General features: G+C 38.0%; 3 protein-coding genes across 5 annotated transcripts in view; 2 read left to right on the top strand and 1 right to left on the bottom strand.

The window, feature by feature from the left end:
- Positions 1 to 14,421, top strand: part of si:ch211-141e20.2 (nectin-3) — a 42,134-nt gene extending 27,713 nt beyond the window's left edge. The window contains exons 9-10 of one of the 3 annotated variants that reach the window (XM_053234534.1): positions 11,549 to 11,918; positions 12,018 to 14,420. The gene's annotated coding sequence lies outside the window, so the exon portion shown is untranslated. Of the gene's footprint in view, positions 1 to 2,752; positions 5,153 to 11,548 lie in introns of those variants that run through there. The other 2 variants (XM_053234533.1, XM_053234532.1) reach the window with 2 other exon arrangements.
- On the bottom strand, positions 1,824 to 18,036 carry pdxka (pyridoxal (pyridoxine, vitamin B6) kinase a). The gene is made up of 11 exons (XM_026913090.3): positions 17,732 to 18,036; positions 17,526 to 17,580; positions 14,473 to 14,577; positions 13,807 to 13,890; positions 12,894 to 12,928; positions 11,749 to 11,834; positions 10,855 to 10,900; positions 9,328 to 9,439; positions 4,330 to 4,466; positions 3,038 to 3,104; positions 1,824 to 2,903 (listed from the first exon to the last, which is right to left on the bottom strand). Exons 1-11 carry the CDS (start codon positions 17,810 to 17,812, stop codon positions 2,791 to 2,793), a joined length of 921 nt encoding a protein of 306 aa, XP_026768891.1. The 5' UTR covers positions 17,813 to 18,036; the 3' UTR covers positions 1,824 to 2,790.
- Positions 18,037 to 21,935: 3,899 nt separating this feature from the next.
- fgf9 (fibroblast growth factor 9) lies at positions 21,936 to 23,855 on the top strand (the record flags this gene model as incomplete). Its single annotated transcript, XM_026912889.3, has 3 exons — positions 21,936 to 22,065; positions 22,258 to 22,361; positions 22,976 to 23,855. Coding segments are annotated over 3 exons (423 nt in total), but the record flags the coding sequence as incomplete, so codon positions are not given.
- Positions 23,856 to 26,960: the final 3,105 nt, after the last annotated feature.

Here is a 26,960-nt window from a genome sequence, read left to right as displayed (position 1 = left end):
TTAATTAACTTTATTTATTAATTTATTAACTTCATAGTATGCTTAGTCCCTGATCTATTTGTACTAACATGAAGCAGTTCGCTCTGGATAAGAATGTCTGCCAAATTTACGCTGTAAATTTAAATGTGTTGAGAGTTAGGAAACCTGTGGGTATCGAGTCTATTACTCATCCTGTTCGTTTTTAAATGGTACTCAAATGTAAGAAGTCTAGAAATCATTGCAAGTACTACGGAATCTGCCATTTTGTAATCACCAAAGAGTTAATTACCTCAAGTAGTTCAAATCCCAGCACCGCCAAGCTGCCACTGTGTAATGTATTGTAATGAACTGGTAGTTGTGTTCTGAAAGATTGAGGCCAAGGGGCATGTGGGTGCAAGCTGAAAGAGTTAAAGAAATTAGAGAAATCTAGTTAATGAAATTAAAGTATAACAAACTCTAACCTACGGATGATTACAGATAAATGAATAGTGACTCAGTCAGTGGTTTTGTGAATAGTTACCATGGTGTGTTCATATTGGGTTAATGAGTCTTAATGCCTTTGCAAACCATGTCTTTATGGACTTCGCTTCGTACTGTCATGGTGGAACAGGTATGGAAGCTAAATGGGGCAGTGAACACACTGCTCATAATTGCACAAAATCTAATCAAATAACATTTTCAATTCATTGGTCACTCAAACGAGGTAATTAGTATTCCAACAGAATTTGCCCCTACGGCTGAGCCTGACACAATTAGCACAGCCAGTCTGTGTAACTGTGTTTTTGGATAATGGGAGAAAATCCGAGAACCCAAAAGAAACCCACACAAACCATGCAGAGAACATGGTGAACTCCACACAGTCAGTAAACCCAGCTCAGGATCAAAGCCGAGACCCTGGAGCTGTGAGATGGCACTCCCGCTCGCTTTCTTTATGATTACTAACCTCCATCTGCCCTATCAGTCTACTTCAGCCTCTTACTCCTCCTCTCCTTGCCAGTGTTTAGTAACGTGTTGTTATAACTCAGCTTACTTAACTGTAACTCAGAAGAACTCAAGTCTTAGACGTCAGTCACTACATATTTTTGTTTAAACTGACAAAATCTTCACACATGGCTGGCATTCATCTGAAATAACTTTCGTACATCCATGTGCAGGCTGATGAATTGAGGGAAATAAATGTCAGTGTTTTTTAAATCAATTTTTGCTCACTGTGGAGTTTTTTTTAATTTCTACTTAAGAGTAAAATAATTGGCCCATCAGCTAGCTAACATTAGTGTTACAGTGCCCTCCACAATTATTGGTACCCTTCATGAAAATAAGCAAAAATGTATGCATAAAAAGAATAACAAAAATTTCTTCTATATGTTAATGTTTTAACAGTAAATAAATAAGCTATAATGTCACATAATGCCTGAGACAGGAAGGCGTTAAAATAAGGAACTTTCTGGTTGCACTGATGCAGACCATTCTTCTTGACCAGACAGCTGGAGAAGAGTCTACAGGAACCAGTTATTTTTATCAACCGATATTCAGGGTTCCTCTTGATAGGTTGGACACTGGATTATACTACAAGCTTTAGTCTAGCATAAATTATTTTATGCATATTTCAAAACTGTATTTTACAGTTTATTTATTTTTCTATTTTACAGATGTATTTTAGAAATACTTTACATTTCTTCACCCTTATAAGTAAAATGATCCTCGTGTGAATCAGGTGCTATATTTGCTGACCTCACAGGAATAAGAGAACTCTCTTGTATTTCTCAAGATTATCATCTTCATTTGCTGTACACAAGTCATCCGGTGAATCAGCAAATAACCACAAATGAAGGGTAAACAGTTAATGTATTTGCTAAAAAGTGGGTTTATTGTTCATTTTTGCAGCTGTATTGTAAATTGTACAGTTTTATCTTGTACAAAGGTACGTCATCATTTAATTCTTCTATTTTAATACACTGCAGCATTTTCAGGTCCCGAGGTACAGCAACATTTACATTTGACTACTTAACAAATCTCCATGTGCGATCATCAAATGCATAGCTTCAAAAAGGATAGATAAATGGTACTTGACATTACTAGATTGTGGAAGAACTGCCACATTTTTTGTGGCAAGAGCAGTGAAAACTAGATTCTGTAACTGTAATACTGTAATCATGCAATGTGTGGAAATGAAGCTTGCACAACTTCATCTTACTCAACATTTAACATGACTACTGGTCCTCACTAAACCCCAGTTGTTGAATGGGAAAATTCATCACCAGTGTTGAAAATGTAAGTTTATGGATATTCGTGTACAGTGAGATGACTGAGTGTTTTCAGTTGCACTTGATATAAGCAAGTCCTGCGCCAATAAGGAAGTGGTCTAACTGTCGTCTAACTGGTGCCTAACTGTCGTCTAGTTTAAAATGAAGTATTGTGGATATATTGTTGTTATGGTATGCTAGTAATATGGTGTTATTTAAATTAAAATCCTCCATTTTAGCAGCATACAACTGATCAGCTGGTTACAACAATTCCTGATCAGGACTTCCTTTCACTCACATTATTCTTATTAGGATATTAAAAACAGCACAGCTCCATCCTTATACAGTACTGAAGTTGAACACAAAAACCAACATGGCTTTAGTTTAGTTGGTTATTATCTGGTTATTATTTGGATGACCCGTGATTTTACATGTAAATGAATGACTGTGACTAAAATGCACAGGTCTTTTCCTGCACTACACAATAATGTCATTATGTCCTCTGAAGCGAGATTGCTTTTGTGTGTCAGGTCTCCAGGGCAGTCTGGATGAGAAGGGAAGTGAAACCCTAGAGTATCACAGCCTCAACCGTTAGGGCAGGATCCTCAATGTCACCTTTACTCTGCACCATTCTCAGCTCCAGCTGTGCAGGACTCGGTCTCTGGTCAGGACCAGCCACCTCTGATGGAGAAAATGAGAAGCATTTCAGTCCAGAGCTTGGCAACAATACGCTCACATAATACTCTGTTTCTGCCACATTCACTGTCTGTAGCCCAGTGCCTTTTTATTACAGTATTATGGGATTTTGTTCTTACCCTTGGCGTAGGTGATAGTCCTCTTAATGACATGCTGCATCACAGAAACAGTCTTCTCACAGGCTTTCTGTTAAAACACCACAAAAGATAATAAAGCATGATAGCTGTAGCTATAGAGATCCAAAGGAAGTGTTTCTGAAGCTGTTTGCTATCTACAATGTTGCTTCCATCTTCATCATGATACTCTAAGTCTAGACCGGTCTTATAGTCAACATTAGACATAGTTAGTGTCAACTGTAACACAAATATACACTCATTCATGCAGTTATCCAATCAGCCAATCATGTGTCAGCAGTGCAATGCATAAAATCAGTCAGATACATGTCAAGAGCTCCAGTTAAAGTTCACATCAAACATCAGAATGGGGGAAAAAAAATCTGATCTCTGTGACTTTACCCGTGGCATGGTTTTTGGTGGCAGATGGGTTTGAGTATTTCAGAAACTGCTTGATCTCCTGGGAATTTCACACGCAACAGTCTCTAGAGTTTACGCAGGTCTGAAGCTCTTGACCTGTATCTGCTTGAGTTTATGCACTGTGCTCCTGCCACATGCTTGGCTGACTGGATAACTGCATAAATGAGCAGGTGTTCCTAATCATGTGGATGGTGAGTGTATGTGCCTGTAATTCTACAGTATTTAATTTGAATTAACATGATTGAGATCATCAGTTTTTCAAATGTATTTAGAAAAGAAACTAGCAGTAAATAGACTAAGCACATATTTGCCAACATAGCTGTAGCAAGGCATTAACTTGAACTAACTTTATCATACTTGGAAGTGATAGGCAATGAGCACAGAAGAATATTACGCACTTGGAAACTCTTGGCTTAAAAAAAACTAAAAGAATGCAGCTTCCTCTCTGACTTTCAGGGTGTTTGTGTGTGTGTGTGTGTGTGTGTATATATATATATATATATATATATATATATATATATATAAAAATAAATTGTTTTCCCCACATTATTCTTATTCTATGTGCTACAAGACTCCCCTGTAGTTTACGTGTCATACCTACCTACCTACCTACCTAAACATCTACTGACATTTATTAATCATTTCAACTCCTACCATTCATTACCATACCATGCTTGGTTACTGTTAATCATTTGTTACTCAGTTTGCAAGAAGGAAGTGCTTTAATAAATTAAAGAAATGAGAAGCACCATCTCACTCAGTCTCATCACTGACTATTATTACTTTTTAAGGCAGTGCATCTGGAAGAACCAGCCATGATTATTACTGATCAGTTAAAAATAATAAGCAGAACATGTTGCATTCAAGTTGAATCATACTTTGAGGTCATTTGGGTGGTGGTGTGTCCACGCCAGCAGCATAGCAGCGAACAGATCACCAGTACCAACAAACACAGCATCTACTTTGGGAATGTCCATTCGAATTCGCTGCTTCTCTTTGGTGCCATCTCCTCTCACTGAAACATACACACACAGATCAGAGTTTGCCCTTGGCAACGTGATAATACATACAACAACTTAGTGGTTATTATGACTACATTTTATCAGTTCCATGGTACCATTTACATCAGTAAACGCTCCAACTGTTATTCATGTTTTCCAGTCAGCATTTAAACCTTCATTACAAGTATTTTTAGAGCCCTAATAAGGAGTGGGAGCAAATGGCATGGTCATTCTTCAGCTTATATATTATTAGAAGCAGTAAACAGCAGTACCAGTAACAGAACACAATTTAACTAGTACTTTGCTCAAAAGTACCTTATATTCCAGTACAGCATTTTGGGGATTTGTGGACGTTAAACCACCATGCCACTGGCTTTGGTAGTAAAAACAGTTGGTACATTAAATGTTCTTGCACAACAGTGACATCTTGTGATTAAGAATACTTTTTTTTTTTTAAATATATATATTTATTCCATCATTTATTTGGCATTCAGGTAGCACACAGATCAGGTAGCACAGTGTGAGTGGGTTTTGGTTGAAAATGTGTTGATCTCAGATTATCAGCTTCATCTCTATGAACTTCATGAATCCTTGTCCAAATAATGACTGTATATAACATTCATTATTCTTTAATTAGGGCAGAGGGGTCTTGATGTGTAAGGTTTTTGTTTGTTAAAATAAATAAATAAATAAACAATGATTCCCGCCATTTCATTTGTCTTTTTTAAACCAATGAGTATATTATTTTTATTTTCCTTGCATTCGCACTTTCTACACTACTTTTTCCACTCTCTGTTAAAATGCCATAGGTCTGAAACTGAGACAGGTTAGTTAGCATAGGCCATATTCATAGATGATCTTTGCTAGTTATATGCAAGTTAGAGCAGAGGCAGCCTGCTGTAGCCTGTTGGGAATTACAACAGATGGCAGATTCACTGTAGCGTGTGGAGCTCTTTATCAGTTACTACGTGGCGCAAAGTTCCTGCAGGTGTCTTTGCCTGTGAATTTCACATGTAACTGAAAGTTAAACTAGCCATAACTGTATGCACCTGCATGTGCACACATTAACCATGCTGTGTGTGTGTGTGTGTGTGTGTGTGTGTGTGTGTGTGTGTGTGTTAAACCTGCTGCTTTTAGCAAATATCAAACAGTTCCTAACACTTAATGCTTAATGTTGTCTTGAGATTAAAGACTGTTAAAAGACAAACAGTTACAAAGAAATATAAGAACCAATGTTTACAGGCATACCACCTACATACACCCCTTAAATAAATACAAATGCTTTAAGATGTATTGTTTAAGATGTAACAACCATCCCGGAATATCTGTACAGATGAAACTAAGGGGCCGTTTACACGACAACGTTTTCAGCCAAAAATGGGAAACTTTTCATGAGTTTTGGCTGTTTGTTTACACGACAACGGCGTTTTGGGGACTGAAAACGCATATTTTTGAAAACAGGTTTCAAAGTGCAAGTTTTTGAAAACGCCGCCGTTTTCTTCTTCTTCTTCTTCATGGTTTTTAACGGCGGCTGGCAACCAGCGTAATAGGTGCATTACCTCCACCTTCTGCTCCGGAGTGTGGAACAGACAGAGATTTACATTCTATTTATCAGCCCCGTCTCCCTAATAAAATCAAAGAAAGCTTTACTATTAATTTCACTTGACCATTTTATTAAAACCTTTAAATTTAGTTTTTGAATTCCAGTTTTCTTTATTTCTTCTATCATATTGTTCCTTTCTTGTTCACACTTAATACATTCAAGAATCACATGAAGTATTGTTTCTTCAACATGACATTGTTCACATAACCCGTTTGGATGTTTCCCTATAATTTTAAGTGTGCTATTTAAATTTGAATGACCTAACATTATTCTATTATAAATAACCTCTTCTTTCCTTGATTTACCTATACATTTTATCTTCTGACTTACTTTATTAATTAAGCTGTAAAAAAAATCTTCCTTTTTTCCCCATTATTCCACTTTACTTGCCATTCTTCAATCACTTTACTCCAAATTAAAACCTTAATCTCTGACTTACTTAACGGAACTTGAATCTCTATGATTTCTCTCTGTAATGCTTGTTTCGCTAATTTATCCACTTCTTCATTTCCCTTTATTCCTATGTGTGCAGGAACCCATATAAAACTGACTGAAATATTATTTTGAACAATTTTTGAGTGCATTTGTAAAATACTAAAGAGAATATCTTGGTGGCTAGATTTAAAGGATCTCAAACTCTTTAAGACTGATACTGAGTCAGAACAAATTAAAACATTCCCAGGTTTATGTTCCTCTACCCACTGCAATGCCAAAAGAATTGCTACCATTTCTGCAGTATAGACTGCCAAATGATTTGAAGTTCGCTTTATTCCCTTGATTCCACTGCCTGGAACTAAAAAAGCAGCCTCAGTTGTCTGACGCTCTGGATCTTTTGATCCATCTGTATATATTTGTATATACTGGGTATATGGGTTTCTAACATATTCTAAAAATGCAGATGACAGGTCTACTTCTCTTTCTGCTTTTTTGACTTCTAACATATACAAATCTATTTGGGGTGTCACATAAACCCATGGTTCATATTCCGGGATTAAAACTGTTGGCCTTATCTTGATCCTGTTTACCTGCATTTCTTCTACATATATTTTACTCCTCCACCCAAAACTTATTCTACACCTTTTGTTTTGTTCCCAGCACTTCTGTAAGACCATTTTCGTAGGATGTTCTTCTTTATGCCCCTGGAGGTTAGCCCAGTAGTTGATCATTAATTGTTTCCTTCTAATTTCTAGTGGCATCTCTCCTAGCAAGACTTGTAAAGCTGGGATGTCCTCTAATCTGTTTTGCTGCCTTAGCATATGTTAGCTTCTTCTCTACTCTCCTTTTCTGAATCTCCATTTCCATTTTACTTCACATCCTCTGTAGGCTGCACTGTGTGCCTCTCCACAATTACAACATTTGGGTTGTACTCCCTCCTCACACTGTTCCTTGCATCTTGGTGCAACATGTCCAAACCTTTGGCAATTAAAACATCTCACTGGTCCTGGTATATACTGTCTTACGATGTAGCTCATCACCCCCAACATTACTCTTTTTGGAATTTCATCCCCTTGAAATTCTATTACTACGGTTTCAGTATCTCTCCTGTTTCCATTTACACCTGATTTTATCCTTCGAGCATTCACTACCTTCCCTCCCTTTAAGTTACCTTTAAACCCTTCCATGCTTATGTTAAGAGGAACACCAAAATTTTTGGCCCCTACTTTTACTTTTTTCTCCAATTCTGTTTGTGCTGACAACTTTTATCCCTCCTAACTCTTTCAACTTGAGAGCTTTATTTGCTTGTTCTTCTTTATTACATCCAACTGGCAAATTTCCATCAGAAAGCACTTAAGCGAAGTCTGTATTTCCTATATATCCATTTATGAACTTTGTCAGTTTTAATGGATTAATTTTGTTTACCCCAAGCTGATCTCCAAACCTTACTATGCACTTTATACTCTCCCTACTCTTTTCATCAGACTCCTCTCTCTCACTCCTTCTCTTCCGTTTTTCTCCTCGATTGCTCCTTACTTCTTTCCAGCCGTTTCCTAAAGATTTATCATTCTCCTCTTCACTTCCTACAGCCATACTTCCTTCACTATCCCCCCACTCAAACCGCTCTGTTCCATTCACGGAGCAGTTGTGCCTCGCCGGAGTTCCTTTCCGACATCTTGCTGATGCTTCCGCCATCTCCCTCCAGCTGTAGGGCCACGAAATGTCCGGCCGTCCTACCACTCCGCTGTTATCGTCTCCATGTAAACACCCAATACAGGAAGCTTTGAAAGCGGTGACGTCATGCGCGTGCGCAGTGCGTGTCTATTGTAAAGGCAAGCGCGAACAAAACATACACAGCAATGGCGGAGTACACGGTAGTGTTGTTGCTGCTCAAAGTGTGGATTTACTTCACTAATATTACAACCAACTAACAAGGTGTAACGTTGTGGTGTATACATGAAACTTTTTGAAAACGCAAGAGAAAAAACTTTTCCGTTATTGACTACATCGTTGTCGTGTAAACGTAGCCTTAGAGGGGAAAAAAAAGAAGCCATAACTGTATGCACAGATATCTCCTTTCTGTGGATTTTCTGAATAAGGTGTTTACATGGAACAAATTCCCGATTAAAACGGGCATATTTCAGGGGTGGGAATCAGAATTTGGTGAATATTGTCTTAATCTGAATAGGGCAATTTATCTGAAGCGCCTTTTACATGACAAAGCCAACATACTGTTTTGCCTTTTGAAACTTTTCTTTTTTTTTTTTCTTTCAAACCAGACATAAATAAAGAGATCACATGCTGTTCCCTGCCTGTCTGGGAGTCTGTTGTTTTTCAGTGTAATTGCCTGGTGAGGTTATGCAGCAACACAGAACCTGCTTTTGTTGAGTTTGATTTATTCTGAAATCAGACAGGGATTTACTGCTGTATCCTCCTGGCTGATGAGCACAGCTGGATTCACAGCACACTGGGTTTTTTTGTTTGTTTGTTTGTTTTTTTTGGCTGTGCTAGGGGTCAGGTGAATGTATAAAACAATTGACATATTTCAGCAACTTTAGTTTTCTAAACATGAAGCAGCTTGCTTCTTTAGATCCTCTGTTATGGTTTGTTGAAGACAGTCAGATTTATGTAAATTATTTAGCTAAAGGCAGCTCATCGGACCAGAGACTAAATACAGGGCTAGAGACATTGGATCAGAAAGGGGCAAGTTTCCAGACTTTCTTTTTTCAGATTTTCTTTTATTTAAGTATTGTACTAATGTACTACTTTCTTTTTATGTAACTTCCTGACAAATGGCTAGACTATAAATACTTTATAAGAGTAACAGTAGGGTTCACCTGTGTTCTGGCTCCCCAGGGCCACTAGGTACTGATCCCCCAGAGGAGAGAGCAGGTCTGAGCTGGTGATGACCACAGTGTCGGGACCCATAGCATGCAGCAGATCCATTGCCTACATGAGAATGACAATCACAGACAGTTAGACAACAAACCTCTTTCAGTTATCACTGCCTTAAAAAGATTTACAGTCTGACTTGTACTAACTCAGGGTTTCACAATCCCAATCTCGGGATCCACCTTTCTGCTTGTGTTACTCCCAGTACACCTGATTCAACTCCTTAAGGGCTTGATTATGAGCTGATGAAGTGCGTCAGGAATTAGGAAACCTTGCATCTGCGCATGACTGCCGTTTATTCTGAAGTGACACTGGGGATTTTAATGGGGAAACTGCTGCTGTAATCAAAAAGACTTTCCTATGAGGTGGCTTATGAGAGGACTCCTATTCACAATATGCTCATACTGAATAGTCTTTCAACATGTTTAATGTTGTTTGCCCTTATAGAATGTATTATGGAAGAAGAATAATTTATAATCCCAGCATTGGATGTCAAGAAGAGGATGGGTTCCCTTTTGTGTCTGGCTCCTCGCAAGGTTTGTTCCTCTTGCCATCTGAGGGAGATTTTTTTCCCCCATTGTTGCCTCTGGCTTGCTCATTATAATCTAAATCTACATCCAGATTTCTATGATAATGTCCATTGCTACACATGCTACATAAATTGAATTCAATATTACTTGAATTAAAACATTCACAGCAGCAATCTAATAGTATCATTCCAAACTAAACAAGTAAGTAAATTTTATTTAAAGAGCACATTTAAAACAGTGTCTGTTGAGCAAAGTGCTGTACAAAGTGCTATATAAAAAATAAATGATGGACAGTCTGCTTCCAAGATAATTGCCATGGCCACTGGTGAATATGTAAGCTCCATGGTATAGGTTCCGCTAAGGTTACATATAGTTATTGTAGTTGTACAAACTTAGATTGAGTCAATTGTAATTAAAATGAAATTAGTAATGTCGTAGGGAGGACTCTGCTGCCATGTCCGTCTGTTCATTACTAAATACAGGTTTATATGACCATAGAATTGCTTCGGCTTTGGAAAATGATGAAGTGTGTTTCACATGGTTCAAAAAAGTTCAATTCATCTATGGTACTTTGAATAGACTCTCTGAAACAAAATGAGGAAGAAACCTTGAGAAGAACCAAACTCATAAGGGAACCTATCTTCTTCTGAGTGACACCCGACAGTGCGATTATAAATCACTACATTATACAGGTGTAGAAGAATAAACGCAAATATTACTAAGTGTGTCGAAATGTTCAGAAAGTCTGGTCTTCGGAGGAAGAAGAACGTAGTCATGATCAGCAGCCCATGTGATATTTACCTTATTACCAATTAACACGTGGTATGCTGGAGCAGTATGGAAGTATGTCTCTATGGTATTAATTCCATATCAAATTCTTGTTAGATTTAAATGCAGAGTTGCTTTGAAATACTCTGCAGTATAGAGAGTGTGAAGACTCACCTCAATTGCATCTTTTTCCGTACGGATCTTTCTTCCCGTCAGGAGCCTTTCAGAAGAAAAAACAAAACAAACAAAACCAAAACCATTTATCTTCATGAGAAGATGCAACTGTAACTGTGTCACATTTTCATGGCTGTGCCACACTGGAATTCACAATGGAATAATTACACTAAAAAATATAAAAAATGTAAAGCTACTAAATCAACTTAAAGTACCAATATTACACCAGAAGTTCTTCAGCTCCTTATCATTATCAACGGACCATAATTTTTTTTTTAAATTAAAAAAAAAAAAACAAGGCCATCATTTATAAATGCTGCTTATGCACGAAAGCCTCCCACTCAGAATTGGCCTATACAGTATTTACTGAAGCTTTTAGAAACAGTGGGATTTAGTTTTTTTTTTTAGAACAGTGGGACAACCCTGTGGCTGTGTAGAGAATTACAGCTAAATGCACAATACACACCGCTCTCACACATTACACTCCATATCAACTAATGCAGCTCCATAATAACTGCATACTGGCTACTTGAATACGAGGATCATTAAAGCACAACAGAATTATTTTATGAGTTTCTTTATTTATTTGTGTAGGCTGGTTAATTAGTCTGTTTCTATGTATTGATAATTATTAATAACCCAAACAGCAGTCACACTCTAGTCTAATTGTTGAATTCATTCTTTGTCTTTAAAGGTATAAATTATTGGATGAAAATCTGTTGCCAAACCGGCTCTTTGCAGAGAAGATTGAAGACCACTGAAGTAAAGTGTAAGCACTAATTCGACCATAAACAACAAGTGATTCAACCGGCTGAGTTGCTACCAGCTGTAAATTGCACATTGCAGGCCTGGCATAAAAGCTCCTGAGTCAGAAAATGAGATAAGTGCACTCACTCAGCCTCAAAGTGGTTGGGTGTAATGATGTCAGACACTGGCACCACTTTATCCCTGTACACTGGCAGCAGGGCTTCTGGAACGTACTACAAATAGGACAAAAAACCAAGATGTACAAATATACAACAGGATAATAACTCCAGACTTGAGTGGGGGGCAACACTGCACAGGTCAGTGTTTTTTCTTTCTCCTTTACATCTACTAAAATCAATTCATTATGTTCTCATATTTATTTTTAAATGTGCTTGATTCCTTTCTTCGCATCTCAGCTCCTCACTCTGAGAATATGAGAAAAGGATGAAATAAAAAGAAAGAAGGCCAGAGGAATTTGCCAAATGACACGTCACTGAAGTGTCACTTTAAAGCGCCGTCACCTTTTGTTTACTCGCTGCCCAGCTGGATCACCTGGCGCAAGGCATAACAGGTCTATCTGTGTATATACACAACTTGGTGCAGTTACACGGTAATGAACACCAATCGGAACATAACTGCATGTGTATATGCTTACATAGTGATGTTTTAGTCTGATTCTATATGGTGTGCTATTCAGGGTGGATTATTGCCTTGTGGTTCCCAGGACAGGCTCCAGGTCCACCACTATTTTGACCAGGATAAAGTGCTTGCTGAACACAAATGAATGAATGAAATATTCTGTTTGTGTGTGTGTGTTTTTTTTTTAAAGATAAATCAGACATATTTTAACTGACTTTTTACTGACTGTTTTCTTAATTACTTTATTTTAGTGTTTTGGGAGAGGTGGAGCTTACATTACACACTACAATAAAAAGATGCTCAGTTAGGAAGCACCAGTGTATACTGAATTTAGAAGACTTCAATAGTTTGGAATAGTTTGAAGGAAAAAACTATTTACAATATTTTCATTTGCTCTAAATGCTTTTTTTCCCACTCCAAACTATTCCAATCAACTGGAATAGGAGGCTAAAAGAATGCTGAGCTGGGCAGCACTGTAGATCTCCTGGAGTGGAAATATGTGCTCCTGCTGTAAACCAACAGCATGTATATAAACATAAAACACAGGATGTTTTGCAAAAAATGAAATACTATAAGTGAAAACAGAATCCACATTAGCCACTTACAATAATCAATTCAGTGAAATGAATGAAATGGCTCCTTAGGCTACTCACCATTGATCCATTATCTCCCATGACTGGATCACATACTGAAAAACAATAGAAACATGTTTAAACATTAACTCACTCATCGCCCTGTAGCTTGGTCAAAACAATACTCTTTATTCGTATCAGTGCATCAGTGCATGATACAATCTGCCATAAACACATAACCATGTGTCCAAAGCTTCGTTTCAGCACACAACCACTTGACTGCTTTGGGCCCTGTTGTGCATTTAGAGATTTGTAGGAATTAGTGATTTGTGTGAATTGTGAATTTGTTTTCTGAAGTTTGGGGAAAAACTCATATAATCAAATAAGATTTTCTATGTACAAGAATGTATTAATCTTGCTGGCAAAATCAAATCCTCATGTTTTACAGTTCAGATCAGCCCACATGAGGCTTGCCTATGAAGTAATAGTGATGGACTAGGGCTGAGTTAAATGTAAATGAATAAGTTTATGCATGTTTGTCAATTTAATATGTTACCTATTCTTGTTTTTTTCCTTTATAAAGCATTATTTAGTGTTACCATTTGCCATTGCATTGGTTAAAACTTTTTTAAAGTACTGGAATGTACAGTAGTTTACTATCTTTACTTCATGTGTTTGACCACCAGATGCCACTAGATTGCACTGTGTTGAAAAGCTTCTAGTCTTTTCCCAAAACAGTTTGGAGCAAAGCATCACTGTTTCAGAAAGTTTCATTTTGCCCTCACTAACATACACATGTCTTCTTATAAAGATATTAAAAAGACAACTCAATAATAATACAAATAAAATATGTGAATACATGTGATACAAGACCAATCACAACAGTCTAAGTGGTTTCTCATGTAATATACCAAAGGAAGAAAGAAGTAAGAATCAAGATAAGCCTCGTCTCATTTTAGGAAACATTTTAAATCTTGGAAAGTTTGGCCCCTACCGTATACAAGCCTGGGGTTGGCACTCTTCAGCTCCTGCACAATGTCCACCACCATCTCGAGGAAAGACACATCCCTGGAGTAACCTAATCATAGAAAGATACTGTTAAAGAGACAAGAACTGTGCTGACTAAATGATAAGTGATAACTCCTACAGAATTTACAGTCACACTGACATTTTGGTGTCAGTGTTCAAGCTTCATGGAAAAGTTTGAAAGACTAAAAAAAAAAAAAAAAAAAAAAAAAAAAGAGCTATGCATGATCTGCAACATCACAATCTCGCCCTCTGTGCTTTGTGCAACAAGTGTCATGTGTTTTTGTTCTTTTTAATACCGGATCCTTCTGTGATTGTGTTCACCTGTTCTATATTTCACTGGTTTGTGTACTTAAACCCTGTGTGTTTTCCTGTATGCTTCTGAAGATCTGTTTATTCCGAGTTCTGAGTCTGTTGGGTTGTTTATTCCATCATGTCTGGTTCTTGACTATTTGTCTGGTTTCCAGCAATTATTCCAACAATAGTCCAACAATTAGCCTCAATAAAGAAACTAAACTGTCCCTTTCTTTCCACAAGGTGGCGTTTTTTTTTTTTTTAGCTTTTTTTTAACCTACACCATGTTTTAGTCACATATTCAAACAGCTGAATGATGGTGTACAGGGAATTCATGTACCTGTAAGCACATAGTCATAATGGTTGACTTTGTTGAGTTTAATCCCTTCATAAAGGACCTGTAGCTCATCGGCAGTCAGCACTTGTCCTTTCCAGTGCTCGTAACCTAGCAAAAAAAAAAAAAAAAAAAGACAGATAGAAGACAGTCAGCACTGAGTTCTTCATGCCCAATGTAAGGCTGTACTAGGTGGCATCTAGATCTGAATCCATGTTTTATTTTCACAAGCTAATCAAATCCAAATGGAGAAAAGTCCCATCTTACATTATTCCCACCCACGTGCTGTGTCCCCTGGATCTATTTCACATCATGGAAGAAAATTATGTTTGAATATGGGTTCGGAAAAAATAAAGATAAAGTTGACTGGTAGCCTGTAAAAAAAATAGTTTCTACTATTTTTTAATCAATGAAAAAAAAAAATTCTACACTATTCTGGTAGAGTGACTTGTTTGCCATGCATCATTCTTTGCCATGCATCATTTGCACACATTTGGGAGAAGGGAACGTAAATTTGTTAAACAAAAACATACTTTTTATACCCTAATTTACTTGCTCATAGAACATCTACAGAAAGAACTGCTGTCTATACCTTTTGCTTTACTCTGCTTAGCTAATAAACAAGCTGCTGTGTGACTCAAAAAGAAAGGCAAAGAAGTCCAGTGATTGCATGAATACAACCGGTAGGAGCTTAGCTCTACATCAGACATTCCCAAGGATTAATCCTCTGTGTGCAGTGAAAGCCCAGTCCATTCTTAAAGGAACGAGAAATCAGATTAATGCTAAATGCTCTTTAATTTAACATATTTCGACGGCCCACCTAGTGTTTCTTTCAACAATGTCTTTGAAGTATTTTACACATTAAGGGAGCTACGTGTGTTTTTAACAAGACCTGACACATTTTGAACAAATTGAACAACATATGAGCAAAGAAAATTATAAACAGATGGTAACAGTGGCACAGCATGTTTCTGAATGTAACCTCAACAGATGTGCAACAGCTGCAACAAAAAATGTCTTGACACAGAACGCCAATAAAATAAACAGATACTGAATTAATACATTAAATCATTTCAGTAACTAAGAGAAACTAAGATTCTTCAGACAGAGATTCCTTAATCTTTTGTCTCATGCTGCTTTCCCAAGTTCTCTCAAGTTCAGTCATGCACCAACATTCATCCTCTGGCGAGTGACCCAACACTCAGTACCAAAGGATACCCACAGATCACACATTACTCCAAGAAAAAGCCTCTAATGGGCCAGTATGTAATGTGTGTGTGATTTATTGGCCTGGATGATGATTTGCAGAAGAAAACAACTCTTAATACCTATTTCATACCTAGCATCCTGAAATATCTCTGCAGCTATCAGTGATATAATACTACAGTCCTGGACTTGGACATACACTGCATGTACAAAAGTTTGTGAATACCTGACCATCACAGCCATATGTGGGCCTTCTCTAAACTGCTGCCACAAAGTGGGGAGCACAGAATTGACAAAGTAAGCTCCATGAAGACATGATTTGAGAAGGTTTCTGTTGAGGAACTCAAGTATCCTGCACAAAGCCCTGACCTCAACCCCACTGAACACCTTTGGGATGAACTGGAATGCCGACTGCACCCTAGGCCTCCTACACACAGTAAACATCTGCACATTAAAGAACTTTAATCTCACATCCATAATTCAATTTGGAAAGCAAATTCCATATCTATTAGTCCTCAGGTGATATTTGCAAATGAGAAATCATAGACATACTTTACAGGTTACATTTTCTGTGCTGAAAGTTTCTGGCTGCAACACATATAACCTTGTTTTTTATTTTTTCCAGCTTCACCTGGCCACGTCCCCTTGCTCTCAGAGGTCACCCTGTTGGTCACTCTCAAAATGTTACAGGAATGTTAATTGAACACTTCAGGCACTCTAGGTATTCAGTCCCTATTGGCATGTAAAACAGATAAAAGAGCAGGAAGTGCTGCCTGAATGGGATTAAAACAGTGGGATGCTAAGAGACAGCATTAAGAGCAAAGAAACATCCCAAGTACTCAGTGTCCCTGGCTCAGAACACAGGAACAGAGAAATAAGAGAGAAAGAAAACAGGAGGAGAGAAAACAGGGAGGAGAGGAGGAGTGAGGGTAAATGAGAACGCAGTGTTAATATGAGAAGCACAAGAGATGTGAAAACAGACCCCTGTTGTGTTCTAGGGGGCCACAGAGCAGGGAATTGGCACAGGCCATTCGACCACTAGCAGAACAGTGGAGATCACACATCCCTTTTAAATCCTCATGACAAGTGTAGAGACATTTCCTGCACACTAATGTGAGCCTCAAGATATCATGCAAGGACAACAAACCTAAACCTAAACTACATAAATACGGGTATGTTAATATTCAGCTTGTCTATACTAGCTTTCAGCTTAAAGGAACACAAAGCAGTTTGACCTTTGATGCATAAGCATGTGAAATAGACTTCAGATACATTCTGTAAGTCATTTCTCCATAGGAACTCTCGTCTCTTATTTTAAACAGTAACAACTCACTAGCCAACACTGGGCCACTGTTGTGGTTTGGCTAAAGTCCAAATGAAAACTGAATGTGTTTCAGAAAAATCACAGTGCCACATCCCTACACAGATTTTCATCTCTTGGGTGTTTTCTGTTCATATCTAATAGACATTAACAATCAAATACATGTTCTTTTTCATTATTACTGCACATAAAGTAATAAAGTATGTCAGTGCAGAATACATTTTTCTAGAAATATATAATAGAATTAAGAATAGAAATATTTCTTCACCGTAAACAAATGCAATGTGCAATAAAAGCTTACTTATCTTGTGGCAAATAGACTTATAATAAAAACTCAGCATATCAGTAAGCAGTTGATTATCATCTGATCAGTCTAACCTGACATGAGTGAATCAGTATACACATTTATTGATCATACAATCCATAAACCTTGTGAACTAGTGTGAGAGAGAGAGTGTGTGTGTGTAAGAGTGTATATGAGTGTGTGTTATTTGAACTGGATTTTTGAGTAGACTGATTTAGAGAGAGTTACCTGTGTGATTGGAGAATTGTACTGAGTTTATAGAGTCCACTTCAAAGCCAAGCACCTGTAAAGAGGAACACACATGATTGTCACTTCTCCATTCACTTTAAGCCCCACACACACACACACACACACACACACACACACACACACACACACACACACACACACACACACACTATCTTCCAGCAACATTGCTGCACAGATTTTCTTACCTGTAAAGGAAAAGTGGCTGACTTGTTTCCAACATATCCCCTAACCACGTGACTCTGAATTGACAGCACGCGACAGTCCATGTTGAAGACGAATCAGCATTGATCAGTCAAGCCGTGCTCTTTATAAAATGGTTACGCGCTGCTTAATACTCATTAAAAAGAAGCCAGAGAGGACTTTAAAAATGTAGTGAAACTCTGAAACGTCTCCGCAACAAAACCTAAGTCTCGGAAGACTCTGAAGGTTGACTCTTCATCTGCTTTTATCCGGCTCTTCCATACACTTGGGTAAGTATTTTACCGGATTTGCTGCTACGCCAGCATCTTCAGCCAATTGCGACGAAGGGGCGGGACACCCACGCAACCTCTCAGCCAATCAGAACCTTCCAGGTAAAAGGAAGTCCGAACTTACCGTAGTTTAGCAACCCTGTATGACCTTTTCACCCCTCGACTGGGAGTCGATTCCAAAAAAAGAGTCGTTTTGTTCGGAACAGTGAAATGATTCGTTCCGGGAACATTTTTAATGTGAAAACTTACTCATGGACCTCCCTGACTGTCTGCTTGCACTACAAATGTATTAATCCAGCAATCCATAAGTGAAAGATAAAGGACTCATTTGTTTTGATAGCGATATTCTACTTTAAAAATTCCTGTGTTTCCTGTGTAATTTGAGTTTATCAGCAGTACCTAGGCAGGGACACCTCTCACACATCTTTAAGGACTTTTCCACATCATTCCCTAAACACTGTGGTAAAGTTTATTACGTAAGGAATAAAACACAACGGGGCATGATGTTATAGGAATATAATTAACTATGGGGTGGTGTTATGCGGCCTGACGCAAAGCGGAGTTACTTTTACCACCCAGGTGTTTTATTCCTCTTATACCACAGCAGTTTAACAACATTTTTATTTATTAAAGGATGATTTCATAATTTTTTATTTGTTTACAGGAACATTTAATGTTGCAATCACTGCTGTAAACAGCTTTATCTCTTATCTCTGTTACATGAGTCATATCACTTTCAATTCATCATATTCCAAACATTATGTGCCTTCATGAGGACAGGCAACAAAAATGTTTTTTTCATATACCCATGTTCATAAGAACAAAGAAGATGTCCTCTACTTATCTCTGTAATCATGTGCTACATGAGGTTCTGAAATTAAATGCATCTTAGGCACACACACACACACACACACACACACACACACACACACACACACACGTACAATTAATATCACTAATTTGTAACCTTGTGTGCTTTTTCCAAGATTTTTCCAAAATTGCAGCGTGACCTTGGATATGGTTAAGGTGCTATAAATTACATTTAATTTATATAGTTATTATTGATTATTTATTATTATTTATAGGCAGCATTGTGGCACATCAGGTAGCACTGCTGACTCACATCTCCAGGCTTCCCAGTTCAATCCAGAGTTTGGGTTAGTGTCTGTGTGGAGTTTCTCATGTTCTCTCCGTGTCCATATGGGTTTCCTCTGGGTTCTCCGGTTTCCTCCCACTGTCCAAACACCTAAACGTAGTCAGATTAGCTATGCTACATTGCCCCTAGGTGTGAATGTGTGTGTGCGTGGTGCCTCATGATGGACTAGCATCCCAATCAGGATGAATTCTCCTGCCCAGTGTTCCTGGGATGGGCTCCAGAGTCACCATGACCCTGACCATTACTTTTATTATCATTATTATTATTATTATTATTATTATTATTACATTCACATTCTCAGGGAAATAATACATACTGTTAAAAGTATGGTTAAAAACCACTCTCATATTTTCATGTTCTTTTTCACATTTTTAAATAATTTAAATCATTTAAGTGAAGATACATGTACAATGCATAACATCATTTCTTTTCACATGGAAGGATATGATATAGCATCTATTTTTTCTGAGAACTGAGACAAAAGACTGTATCACAACATTACTGTAAATAGGATAAGCATTTTCTGAGCAATAATCTCCTTGGCCACACATCTACAGCCTCTGTTCATATGCAAACTGAGTACAGTATTAAGATCAATCATGCCATAAAGTCTACTGTTGTTTACATCAGTCCTACCTGTGAGTCAGTGTAGCTCTGTTCAGATATCACATCATGGTTTCTTTGTAAGAAATGCTACTGGTACAGAGATACAGACGTAGAGATAACACTGACAAAGGGTTTAGGACTGTCAGAGACGTAAAACGTCTATCTCTTTGGGCACTCTTGTACTGTGCATCTGCTCTGAATGTCCTCACGAGCACGAGTGTCATGGAGGAATCAGAGATCACAGTGACAGAATATAAGGGAAGATAAAGGATATAAAGTGAGAGAGAGTGACACAGAGAGGATGGCACACTGACCCTGTTTATAGTGAACAGAGGACAGATTATTCAGTAAGGTTCAGTAGTGTGTCAAGCAACTGCGAGAACTTTCTGGGCATTTGAACAGAAGCATGGCACCATGGCTCACCTGGACGCTCTGTGAGTTTGTATGGAATTGATGCTGCTGTCATGGATTTACGCTGGACACTCGTGTGTGTGGCAATGCTGCTCAGTGTGTGTGTGAGGTGTGAGAGTTCAGAGATGGACGCAGGCCGGGATCAGGCAAGCCGACTCAGACACATGTGGCTTCTTTCAATCAAAGAATCAAAGATGAGACAGAAAGGTAGGATTGGTTTGGTCTAAAATGAGAACTTTTGCATTAACCTGCATCGAAAATGCTTCTTGTCTTTTTTAGTACAAATGATCTTTCCATTGGCACATTGGAAGACAGGAACACATATAACTGTTCACAGTACAAATATCTGTTAAATATTTATACTGTGATTCAATAACATAGATTTTTTCTAATTGCTTTTTACTTTGAATTAAAGGTATAATATTAAACCAATGAATGGTATTAAGCAGTCTAAAAAGTATTAAGTTAACCAACAGTCCTTCTATATTATTTTCAGATTTTCCCCACAATTTTTTTTATTTTCTCAAAATTATTTGTACATAAGCACAATGCAAGTCTTACTTGCGTATGAAAAAATAACAATAATATGCACTTTGTCTATATTAAAGTAATGCACTGGACCTTTGCATATCCAATGGTGGCAGAATTAAAAAATGATAGATGATAGATGGAAACATTATATAATAGAACTGGATATAATCATATCATATGTTGCGTTCTATTATAATATGTTGGGTATAATGTTGGATATTAATATATTACAGACAGTGCAGCTGGTGTCAAAATACAGAACTACAAAGAGACACTACATCCATCGTACACCTTTAATTAACTACACAGCATATAGAATTAAGTAGTCTTATCTCTTGCAAGTGAAAGAAGAGTTTGGGTAGGACTCATAGCCTGAAGCTTTGTTTGTGTGCAGTGAGATTACAAACACTACGAGTCTAAAGCTTTAGGCAGTCTTTTAGTGTTCCTTTGCCCCAGGCAGAACAGATGCTGAAAGTGTATGACGAAGATAGAGCTGTGATCTGTGTGATTGTAGCGCAGAAACAAAGCTTCACCATGTGATATTTATTTGGCTTGTTCAGTCACATAATCATCAGTAACACAAGGACATGAGCATGACGTATTTCCTAAACCATACACTGATAGCAGGAGTGTGTCAGATATGAAATGAGTGTGTGGTGTGTCTTTGTAAAGCTTTTTATTTGCTTACAGTGATAAACAAATAATGTATTCAAAGAATCAAAAAGGATAATGCAGCTAATATTTAACGGAACCAGTATGCATGAACTCCTCTATTAGGTTTCTTTGTTGATAAGTCCTCATTTAATATCTATTTTTTCCATTTATTTAGTTGCTGTCAAGCTGGGAATCCCTACTGAGACTCATAATGTCTCAGTTTCAGAGACAACAAAGTAATAATGAAACTATAAATAAAGATTAAATAGGTACAAATGATCATCTAAAACGAAAACAAATATAAGCTATAGCCAGTCATAAATTCTAAATCAGTGCCTCATAAATAATGAGGTAAACTGTGATGAAATATATATTTGAAATACTTACAACTGATCATAAATTTAAAAACAGAATAATCATTAAAAAAAAGACAAACACACACACATCTTAACACTAAAATTGTATATATGAATAACATAAATCAGTGGTTCAGCCAGGGGGTCATTTTACAATTACAACACACACTCTCAAAGTTATTAAGATATTCATCTTTAACATCTTTCAACAGATGCTTATTCAATCGGAAAAGTCAACCCGTATCAGCTTCTGTATTGCCGTGTTGGAATTGGTTATCATCTACAGATCCAGCCCAATGGGACTATAAGGGGTGTGCATGAGCCGACTGAGCACAGTAAGTTTTATACATCTTATGTATGTAAGTGTGGAATTAAGTGGGTATAAAAAGGTTAGAATCCTTGGTGATTACTCAACAATTCAAGGACATACACAGATACTAAAAATAATGGTGGAGACTGTGTTTTAGTGCCTGATGCTGAACTCGTGTTATCTTTCTTTCTTTTCTCTCTGTCATTTTCTCTGTCAGGTTGGTTGAAGGTGTTTGCAGTAAAGCCTGGAGTAGTGGGCATTCGTGGTGTAAAGAGCAGACTGTATTTATGTATGAATAAAGAAGGAATTGCACAAGGAATGGTGAGCTATATTTCCACAATCTTACGCCATCACACTACCTGTGTACTGAACGCAATAAAAATGCTTCCTCTTAGGTTCCACTAGGGGTGTGTGATATAGCAAAAATATCATATTGTGATATCTGCATACATTTTTCTGATACATAATATGCATCAAAATGTTCAGTTTTGCTAAGGTTTTCCTAAAAAAAATCTAATCCTGATGCCACAGCCATCAGTGGCAAGGACTCCAAGAAAGCAAAATTGTCCATGCTCTCTGGGTGAGAGGGGTGGCACACTCTCTCTCCTGTCAATCACAGTGACACTAGCCAATCTTGGGAGTCTGTAAGCTTATGTATGAGCTGCATGATAGACATGCAGATAGCCCTCTCAGAGGAAGCATGTGTTAGCCTTCACCCTCTCTGGTTGGTATCTGTCATATGATAGGGGAGAGCTTTTACAATATTTTTAAAGCACTGACAGCTGACAATACCTGTGATGTTCAGCAAAATGTATCATGATCTTAATGTATCACAGTACTGATATCACACTGATTTATGATATTGGATTCTACAGGCTTGTGCATGGATCCTTAAAATGTAACAACTCAACAAGTGAAAACTTTCTCATCCACAGACACAGTTTTCACCAGATTGTCTATTTAAGGAGCACCTAGAGGAGAACCACTATACAACATATTCATCTGCAGCTCATCCAGGCCTATACCTGGCCCTGTCCCACCGAGGACAGCTCAGGAGAGGTGACTTGGTGGGTCCACACCATGTCAGCAGCCACTTCCTGCCTCGCAAAGTCCCGATGAGCTAAAACAACATCAGCACTTTAATAAGCAACTATACCGCTCCATATACACCACGGCTTTTGTTCTGAAGAAGAATGGGCTGTCTGAACAGAAGAAATACTTCCACTGAGGTAGAAAACAGATGCAAGATTTCTTTTGAAATACAACAGGCTGAATAAACCACTGTTTAATATGGATACGGTCATGTACAGTTCCAGGGTTCTTTGCAAATTTGCTTCTCTAGGCTTATTGATGGATTGCTGGTACATGCTTAAAGTGTATACACCGCATAGTGTACCAATGTCCCAAGCGACTCCCGTGCATGGATATTTTGACAAAGAAATTCAATCTGTTAATGAAAGAAATTAGACTTCTGTACAAGCCCACTCAGAAAGCCGGCTCCAATGGACAGAGAAATCACTATAATGGAAAGAGAACTGGAAAAAAGACTTTAAATCTGCACAGGGCATATACAGTAGATTAAGGGACTTTTAGATTTCACTGGGGGGCACGGGGCTCAAGACTGTTTAAGTAAAACCTTACTCTTATGTATGTATGTAATTTTAATATATACCAAAATAACGCACATACAAACAAAGAAAAAATAGTCCTCTTATTTGACAAGGAGGTTTAAGAGGTTCACTTTGCAGCATGGGACTTGGCATTGGACCCCAATTTCCCCCTTCACCTAAGATCAGGAAATTGCAAGTCCAGGACTATATACAGTCAGGTCCATAAATATTGGGACATCGACACAATTCTAACATTTTTGGCTCTATACACCACCACAATGGATTTCAAATGAAACGAACAAGATGTGCTTTAACTGCAGACTGTCAGCTTTAATTTGAGGGTATTTACATCCAAATCAGGTGAACGGTGTAGGAATTACAACAGTTTGCATATGTGCCTCCCACTTGTTAAGGGACCAAAAGTGATGGGACAATTGGCTTCTCAGCTGTTCCTTGGCCAGGTGTGTGTTATTCCCTCATTATCCCAATTACAATGAGCAGATAAAAGGTCCAGAGTTCATTTCAAGTGTGCTATTTGCATTTGGAATCTGTTGCTGTCAACTCTCAAGATGAGATCCAAAGAGCTGTCACTATCAGTGAAGCAAGCCATCATTAGGCTGAAAAAACAAAACAAATCCATCAGAGAGATAGCAAAAACATTAGGAATGGCCAAAACAACTGTTTGGAACATTCTTAAAAAGAAGGAACGCACTGGTGAGCTCAGCAACACCAAAAGACCGAGAAGACCACGGAAAACAACTGTGGTGGATGACCGAAGAATTCTTTCCCTGGTGAAGAAAACATCCTTCACAACAGTTGGCCAGATCAAGAACACTCTCCAGGAGGTAGGTGTATGTGTGTCGAAGTCAACAATCAAGAGAAGACTTCACCAGAGTGAATACAGAGGGTTCACCACAAGATGTAAACCATTGGTGAGCCTCAAAAACAGGAAGGCCAGATTAGAGTTTGCCAAACGACATCTAAAAAAGCCTTCACAGTTCTGGAACAACATCCTATGGACAGATGAGACCAAGATCAACTTGTACCAGAGTGATGGGAAGAGAAGAGTATGGAGAAGGAACGGAACTGCTCATGATCCTAAGCATACCACCATCAGTGAAGCATGGTGGTGGTAGTGTCATGGCGTGGGCATGTATGTCTGCCAATGGAACTGGTTCTCTTGTATTTATTGATGATGTGACTGCTGACAAAAGCAGCAGGATGAATTCTGAAGTGTTTCGGTCAATATTATCTGCTCATATTCAGCCAAATGCTTCAGGACTCATTGGACGGCGCTTCACAGTGCAGATGGACAATGACCCAAAGCATACTGCAAAAGCAACCAAAGAGTTTTTGAAGGGAAAGAAGTGGACTGTTATGCAATGGCCAAGTCAATCACCTGACCTGAATCTGATTGAGCATGCATTTCACTTGCTGAAGACAAAACTGAAGGGAAAATGCCCCAAGAACAAGCAGGAACTGAAGACAGTTGCAGTAGAGGCCTGGCAGAGCATCACCAGGGATGAAACCCAGCGTCTGGTTTTGTCTATGCATTCCAGACTTCGGGCTGTAATTGACTGCAAAGGATTTGCAACCAAGTATTAAAAAGTGAAAGTTTGATTTATGATTATTATTCTGTCCCATTACTTTTGGTCCCTTAACAAGTGGGAGGCACATATGCAAACTGTTGTAATTCCTACACTGTTCACCTGATTTGGATGTAAATACTCTCAAATTAAAGCTGACAGTCTGCAGTTAAAGCACATATTGTTCGTTTCATTTGAAATCCATTGCGGTGGTGTATAGAGCCAAAAATGTTAGAATTGTGTCAATGTCCCAATATTTATGGACCTGACTGTATACACACAAACATCCACACACACATACACACAACTACACACAGATGTTTGGTGAAGTGCATGGTGCCAAGAGATGGACTGGTATCCCATCCAGGGTACATTCTCACCACACACCCAGTGTCTGCAGAATAGGCTCTGGGTCCACCACGACCCTGAGCAGGATAAAGCACTTACTAAAGATGAAACAATGTTAAATACTGTGAATGTAAATATAAACTCAGGACACTATTTATTTGATAACCCTTCTCACCCACTACACAGTGTGCTGGTGGACCAGAGGAGCACTTTCAGCCAGAGACTGATCACTGCCAAGTGTTCCACTGAGCACTTCAGAAGATCCTTTATCCCTGTGGCCATCAAGCTGTACAACTCCTCTCTATAAGTGCTGGGACTTTCATGTGTAATGCATATGCAATACATGTTCAATTCATGTGCAATAAGGGACTTTCATGTGCAATACAAATTTAGGTATATATATTTATAAAATAGGTATATATTTATTTTCTTTTCTGTCTTTCTTTCTGAGAGCAATTGTAACATGGCAAAGCAATTTCCCCCTGGGATTAATAAAGTTCTTTGAATCTTGAATATTGTGCATTTATGCTGGTATTTTATATGTATATATTTATATGTATATATGTTTATGTAAATATTTTTTATGTATTTATATATGTATATGTAAATAAATATTAATATAAATGTTTTATATGTAATGGTCCATGCTCCTTTTGTGGTATTACTCCAACTTAAACATTAATACACATGTGTATGAAGGAAGGTGACTAGAGGCTGACCTGAATAAGACATGAAAGGCAATCAGGGTGCAGATAGAGACATTAACCACCCACTGCCTCTCCTGTGACAGGAGCTCAGACAGCACATCTCATCATTTATCCTTGTACAGATCTGTGTGTCGCACATTTATTTCCCAAACCATTGATCAATATCCCCAGATTCTCCAAGTCCAACTCCAATTCTCCAATTAAACCAACATTTCAGCTTTTGTCTATAGAGCCAGATTTCCAAGTCTGTTATATGTATAAGGGTGGTGCGATCAAATGACTTCTAATAGTGGACTACATTCTTCGCGCTGTTTTCTCAGTGGTTCATCAGATAGTCAAGGGCTCTTACCATTTTAAACAGGTTCTTTAAAAGGGAAACAAGGACAGAATAACCCTTAATGGTGCTAGATGGATCTGCGCAGGTGATCCTGTGACTTTGGATCAGCATCAAAAATCATCTGCTCTTCCTTCCTTTATATAAGCTTCCATTCCTCCTCCACATTTTCCCCCCACACTCTCAGAAAAAGGTTATTAAACTGTTCATTGGGATGGTACCTTTATCTTTTGTACCCTTAATATGTATATTTCACCTGGAAATGTGGATAGAGTGTACCTTTAAAATATCTAGTACATATTAAAAACTTTAAAAGTACATTACATGCACATTTC

The sequence above is a fragment of the Pangasianodon hypophthalmus genome, chromosome 5, assembly GCF_027358585.1.
Source record: "Pangasianodon hypophthalmus isolate fPanHyp1 chromosome 5, fPanHyp1.pri, whole genome shotgun sequence".
In the NCBI taxonomy this organism is placed as follows: Eukaryota; Metazoa; Chordata; class Actinopteri; order Siluriformes; family Pangasiidae; genus Pangasianodon; species Pangasianodon hypophthalmus.
Note: the sequence above shows the minus strand (reverse complement) of the source record. Positions and strands in the feature narration are given on the sequence as shown.